General features: G+C 41.0%; 1 protein-coding gene across 1 annotated transcript in view; it reads right to left on the bottom strand.

Annotated features, from left to right (window-relative positions):
- Positions 1 to 69: 69 nt before the first annotated feature.
- The window catches only part of LOC122179377 (neural-cadherin-like), a 42159-nt gene continuing 35183 nt past the window's right edge, over positions 70 to 7045 (bottom strand). The window contains exons 28-33 of the mRNA XM_042870200.1: positions 5303 to 5469; positions 4618 to 4882; positions 3823 to 4003; positions 2531 to 2784; positions 1362 to 1516; positions 70 to 908 (exon numbers count right to left, since the gene is read on the bottom strand). Coding sequence (XP_042726134.1) covers positions 516 to 908; positions 1362 to 1516; positions 2531 to 2784; positions 3823 to 4003; positions 4618 to 4882; positions 5303 to 5469 — 1415 coding nt within the window. The 3' untranslated portion in view covers positions 70 to 515. The remainder of the gene's footprint in view (positions 909 to 1361; positions 1517 to 2530; positions 2785 to 3822; positions 4004 to 4617; positions 4883 to 5302; positions 5470 to 7045) is intronic.

The following is a 7045-nucleotide window of genomic DNA, read 5'->3' as shown; positions in this document are numbered from 1 at the left end:
GAAGATGGCGGTTGTGAGGGCGCCCACTGGCCTCAGTGATGCTCAAGAGAAAAGCTGACCAGAAACGCAGGCATTTTAAATGTTTTATATTTAAGTTTTATAATCCTTATTTCGACATCTAAAAGGAATGCAGCTGGAAACAAGAGGGCCCTACGCATTGCTAGCCCCTAGTAAAAGTCACGTCAGGGAGAAAATGAAGGTTCTTTCATCCAGGACAATTCTAGTAGCTTTCTGCACTCTACACAAATAAAAAGGGATGTCATAATTCCACAGTACTCAAATCCTGCATTCCAAAGTTTTCAAGAAAATTAAAAGCCTTACCGCTTCTACCATTAAATAACCATTTATACAGTACATATAAAAAAAGCTATTTTCCTGGGAAAAGTATTTCATACTATTGTAACTAAAAACATGTATCAAGTAAATTACTTGGTGTACTTTATGTATAAAAAAGGGTGTCTTTTAAAAGTAGTGTCCATCTGTCACAGCAACATCTCGAGTTCCTTCAACTCCAGTTACAAATGTTCATGCGAGGGCTCACAGAGTTCTTTAAGCTTATCAAACTTTGACCCCCACTCTCGGAGGAAGTCATAATTCAGATCTTCATCCCCACCAATGGAGTTTAAGGAGCTAAGGCTCCCTGCCAGAGAGCATTCTCCTTCCAAGCAGTACAAATGAATAGTGTCAGCTGGAAGATTCTGTAGATCATTGTCTGCATCCCGGATGATTTGAGAAACATATTCCTTGAAGTCCAGAACACTGCTAACAGCTGACGTTGATTGTATTTGGTTTGGGACTGAGTCTATTTTTGGTCCAGTGGGTGTCCTGGAATATGGAAATGTTGCCCTCAAGGAGAAGTGGGGAATGTTATGTAGAGGTTTCTTCAGTTCATCTACATTGTAAGCATTCTGGGGAAATAAAACAAAAATGCAAATGTAAGAGAGAAAATTAAAAAGGAAATAGATTCAAAAAATGTTTTTAAGCCTGATGCAACGCAAAACTGGATTCCGAATTTTCTATAAACTGAAGAAGAGAGAGAGCTGAGTTCAGATTGTGCCCTTTGGGTGATGGCAGTCTTTGAGTAAATCTAGAATGGTGTGTCCAGAGAAGTCCCCTCAAAGGTGGCCACAGATGACCAGCATGAGAAGGACAGATTATGCTGAAAGAGAATCCTCCCACTCAAAGAGTAATTCAGGCTTAAAAAAAAAAAAAAAGAAGCAAAAAAAAAAAAAAACCAACACCAAAACCTCTTGGCTAAGGACAATAGAGAAAAACAATAAAAATTATGGGAAAGGAAGGTGAGGAGAAGCTGGATTTGCAAAGGCTGGATTTGCAAAGACTGGGTTGAAGCAGCATCATACCTGGTCGCGTTCTCCACCTCCTTCTTCATTATAATTGAAGACATTTTCTCTAACATCCTCCCAGCTTTCACGCTCCTCAGGAATGTGGTAAATTCCTCCTTTCCGAAACCCCGAACTTCCCCACTGACTCCACACTGTATAGGAAACTAAGAGAGCTGGAAGAAATGAATACACATATTTTTTATATGACATATGAAAAATATGACATACGATAAACAAGTAGTTACGTGATTCCTGGAATCATCATAGAATCACCTAATCATAGAATGGCTTGGGTTGGAAGGGACCTCAAGGATCATCAAGCTCAAACCCCTGCAGCACGCAGGGCCGCCAACCTCCACATTTAATCCACTTCTGATTTGACAATCAAATTCCCAGCTAAGAACTGTGTAATCATTAATATATAAACAATTTATATTCAGGAAGGTAAAGAGTCATCTATGCATATTATATTACAAACTTCATTAAAAGAGTATTTTACTTACCTAAAGGAATCCATTTAAATAGAAGGCATTTTGGCCAATCTCTGGCCTTTCACCAATCCTGAGTAAATAAGATATCCAAAGTAAGTAAAACACTGTTTTAATGAAGGTTACAAATGTAATATAATCATTGGAGTCATTACTATTCTGAGATATGTATGCACTTTTTTTTAATATGAGAAACAACTAGCTTTACAGTGTACTAACATTTCAGCCGAAGTGTGCCTAAAAGCATACACATTGTGAACATTTCTTTCTGCCCTGCACTCTTAATGAGACTTGCCTGTTAAGACCATAAACCTTCTGGAAGAAAGCTCTCTACCTTCCTAATACGTGAACAGCACATGCTAGCTGTAGAACCTACTTAATATGAATGTGAGGGCTCTGGGCAGGTGAGAGTTTCAGGTAGGTATGGCTGCACACAGATTTGCACACACAGGTGAAAATCCTTATTTATGAAGGATTGAAAATAAGTGATTCTGGAAAAGAGAAGTCCTACATTTGCTTCAAGTGGCTTCAAGCAAGTAAACTCTAAATCTATGTTACTTAGCATCCTTAAATGAGCTCCTAACTGATGATTTCCAGAAAAGGAGAAATACTGATCACAACATCCGAGGCTAAATCACTTGATTCAATGGATTTAAAAAAGAAAAAAAAGAAAAAAAAAAAAAGTACTTGCTTTCCTACCTAGAAAGACAAGGAGACACATGCTGATTGCCAGAATAGAGCCAGAGCTGAGTCCAACAGGTCTTCCTGCCTTCACCTGGCTAATTTCACACCATCTTCCCTTGTAGCCTTCAGGACACTGGCAGATAGTCTTGTCTTGGGATTGAGCCAGACAGGTACCCCCATTCCTACAGGTCCAGTGTCCACAAGGTGATGAGGTACAGTGTCTGAGCCCTGTAAGATTATCAGTCACTTCCACTTTCCCAGCTGGACACCTGTCCAAAAAAAGCACAAGGTATCTTTAAGGCAGGTGAAGCACCTGCTTTTGAATGTCAGCTTTTGAATGCACTAACCCTTTTTCCACAGAGTTCAAAAACCCTTAGCAAGAAGTAGATAGCTGAGATCAATGGGGAAAAGGCTAGCTTGTACTTAGAATAAGATCTATAACGTTCATCTGGATCTTTGGGAAAAAGATGGTCATTGGTCTGCTCTGAACAACCATTGTGTCTTTCAGACCTTGAATCTGCAGAGAAAATCATTTCTTCTGAAACGTAGGCAGAAGGGCCATGCAGGAATACTGTGAAGAACACAAACCTGTTTTCTGTAGAAGAGCCTCAATACTGATCTTGTGCACTAGGACTGATTACAGAGTGTCTCAAGGCACGCTTCAGACCATCTCAGAGCCTCCTTTAGCAACAACTTGCTAGGCCTTAGATATGCCAAATTTTGACTATTGAAAGAATTCAAGAGGCACTTTCTCCCACTCCTGCATGTATGTTTGCATTATTTTGGAACACAAATGCTTGTATTTTGATTTAACTAGCTAACTGCATCAGATATCAGGCTGGTGGGCTTTGATTCTGACTCTTGGCAGTCAATTTTAGAACTCAGTTTTTTGAGATCTTCATACAAAGTATGACTAACTCCAACTTCTTTACGGAATATATGTATGATATATTCTCTCTATATGTTGTACATACATATGTACACACAGTACATACTCTGCATTTAAAAATGTGTATTTTTCATACAGACTAGCAGAGAACAATCCAGCTTCCATCAAAGGGCATTTCATATCAGTGGTGTGTGATCTTCTTATTATGGGCAAAAAAGATGGTGGAACAAGTAGGTTTGACACCAGATTTGCAGGAAAAGGCAAGTTTGGCCCGTGACAGGAGATGAGACAGAGAGCAGAATTTGTCTTTGGGATACTCCCCTCTGGCCAGAAGCAGTCGAGAATTCTGCTGTTGAAAGCAATTTGCCTGAAAATTGCTTCCCAATCACCCCTGTATGAAAAAAAAAGCTTAATATACCGGCATTCATATTTTCTCCAGAGATCAACACAAAGGAAAGGGCTGTAACAGGGATGGCTGCTGCAGGCACTAGAATGGCATCCCATCGTGACACCCTGCCGCCTCAGAATGAAGCCAAACTCTGTGCTCCTGCCTTCCACAAGTAGTGGCTGGCCGTTGAGCTGGACATCACGCAAACAACCTGCAGCAAAGCAGAGGCATGCAGAGAAGTACACTGAGTTATCAAGTTCCCCACCTTAAGCCTTGCCCCCAACATGTATGCTGAACTGTAGAAAAACTTAATATTTATAAAGATCCTTACACCACTTCCATTGTTTTGTTTTAGAAGAGCTACAGGAAACGTGCCTGTATGTCCTGGCCCAACTGCAGACTGGGGCTGAACGAGAAGCAGCATAATGGAAAACTGTCTTCTACAAGGCATGGTCTCAAAGTCCTAGCACCTCCACCCCAAGAAACGGAGAGAGCACTATGGGTTGCCTCCCACATCTTTCTTCTCCTATCAGTACATGTTGCATTCTCTACTTGTGACCTCTGCCATGGAAAATGAAAATATAAAGTGCTTTTGTTTTTAATATTTACAGGAACCTTCGCATCTTTGGCAGGACCAAATACAATGGCAAACAGAAATTTGAACCTTAGCTCTGACTTGTCTCTAGTACAGAAGGAGGGATTTCATGAGCATAGCAGTGTACATGGGAATGAATTCTTACTTGGGCTTTACATCCTTCAATGTACTCAAAGATGCCACCTTTAGGTTCTAATTCCCTCTTTTTGACAGCTCATCACATCACTTACCTTGGAAATCACTCTCTGAATGACTGGGAAGGCGGTTTCCTAGCACAACACTTGCCCAGTCCATTTCAAACCACCTGTTTGTGCCCAAGACAGATGTCACTTCCTGATCCCCACCACCACTGTTGACACGCAGAGTAAACTCGTTGTTGTAGCGCTCCATGGTCAGCAGGACCCACTGGCCATTATTTATACGTAACGTCTTCATTCTCAGAGAGTGACTTTTGTCCCCCAGGCTGAAGTTAACAGAAAAGTAGCCCTCATCTACCTAAAAGACAATGAAGACCTTTAATAACCCTTTCTCAGTGTTATTGCACTGTCCTGTCTCAAAAAAAAAAAACAACTGAGTTTTTAAAATTGAAATGGCATTCTTGTTTTTAAGGAGTTTTAAGGGAGTGAAAAAGTGCTTTATTCCCAGGTAAAAATTACCACAAGAAAACTGCAGGTTCAGTAGTTATCAGCTTTTTACTTTGCAGAGGATGTTCCTATGTTGTTTCATCAGAAAGCATCACTGTTTTGACTGTGGTTCATTTCTGAGGACAACACAAATGAGAATGGTTGCCCTCATGTGGACAATTCTTGCTGTTTATTACATAAAAAAATAGATGCTCCTAAGCAGAATCATTTCCTCCTGTATACCCCAATACAAATAAGGAGGACCGAGGCAAAAGGGCTCCAAAGCACCCACCTCCAGCTGGATGAAGCTGCTCCCATCTGCAGAGGCCAAGCTGAGCAGTGTGCTGCGGGAGATGCGGGTGCGCACCATCAGCTGGATCCGAGTGCTGAGAGTGCTGAGGGTATTCCTTGGCTCGTAATGGATCCAGCTATCCCTTCCAAAAGCCCATTCTGGAAGAACTACTCACAACATTCACCAAAGCAGAGAAAATCTCAGAAACCACTGCTCCTTCAGTGCTTGAGAATTAACCAGTTCTGAGCATCAGAATTTCAGTTCTTAAGAAACTCTGACAAAGTAATGAAGCATTCTGGAAAGCACTCCCCCACTCCAAATGGTTAAATTCACATATGCATGTATCTCCCTTTCTTAAGAGAATTAAGAAGAAAAGAACAAACCAAGAATAAAAACATTTAGGCAGGAAAGGAACAATCAGGCATTCTGCCTGTCACAGACTAAGCATTCTGCCAGTCACTCCTACACTGAGCCCAGTAACCCTTTGCTTTTGTCTAGCTCAACGCTAGCATTTGCAGCCCAACATGTTAGAAGAAACTGGAACCAAATGGAGTATTCCTAACACATCAGGGTATGACTTGTGGATTTTAAACAACTGGTTTCTGAGCACTTGGTTTCTCCCAGTGGTGAGAAGTAGAAACCAATGCAGCTATATCAAATAAGCAGTTGGGCTTCTGAATGAGCATCCCAATATAATGCGAAACAGAATGAGAATTAAATCTAGACAGATGTTTCTAAACCAGTATCATATATCTGCAAAACATTAATACAAATAACTGAACGATACTGACCATTTATGTGGTCATTATAAACTCTAAACAATGAGGGCTCCAGGCCTAGAATGTGCTGCCAATTGTGACTCCAGTCCTCACCCCATCAGGCAAGCTTCCACTGAGTCATTTAATGTCACCTTTTAAGTCTCGTGTAGGAGGTGGAGAAAGGAAGAAAGGGTCTGGCTGCAGGGTATTATTATTCTGTATGCAGGATGGAAAAGTAAGACCACTAAATTGAAAGGGTATGTGCAATACACCAGTCATGCATATTAATCTCAACACAGTGATTCAGTGCTACCTATCATATACTCCTTTTCCAGTGCTTCTCATTCATGTTAAGGTGCAGAGGGGGCTAATTCCCCTCCAACACCACACAAAGCCCCAGATATTATGGGGAACTCATACTGACAGAGACTGTTACTACTAACTTCCTTGTTCCTATCTTGTACCTAGAGACAGAAGGCAGGCATATGGCAGGTAGTCCCAATAAGCACCTATAACTCACGTCTGGTTTGTGATTCCAAGTAATGGCTGATGAAGGTATTAAGATGAGGAAGTCAGAGCCAATCCAAGCATATGTGCCCTGAACATGGCTGAGAGCTATTAGAAGCACTTCACACATTAAAGACTTCATTTTTTAGATTTTTGGATGTTGCTAAAACTTTGTACTTTCTTACAATGCATCAGAGGTTTTCATTATCGCCTCTTGCATGCTTTTGTTCTCTGATGCACATTTCATGCTGATTTTGCACAGGATAACACATTTGCTGGAGCTGTCCTCATTTTATGTCCCTACACGAACCCATTGCTGTGGTCTAATGGCGTTACACAACCTTCATTTCATTCCAGTGGCAGAAGAAAATATAATTATCCCCATTTTATGGACAGAAAATCGGGCTGGAGGACTTGAGGTTTGTGTCCCCAGGTTTCACAGAGAGAACATTCCAAACTGGCACCTAATCACTCTTAA

The sequence above is a fragment of the Lagopus leucura genome, unplaced genomic scaffold, assembly GCF_019238085.1.
Source record: "Lagopus leucura isolate 7727_CA_CO unplaced genomic scaffold, USGS_WTPT01 Super-Scaffold_100002, whole genome shotgun sequence".
In the NCBI taxonomy this organism is placed as follows: Eukaryota; Metazoa; Chordata; class Aves; order Galliformes; family Phasianidae; genus Lagopus; species Lagopus leucura.
This window is presented reverse-complemented; position numbering and strand designations above follow the sequence as displayed.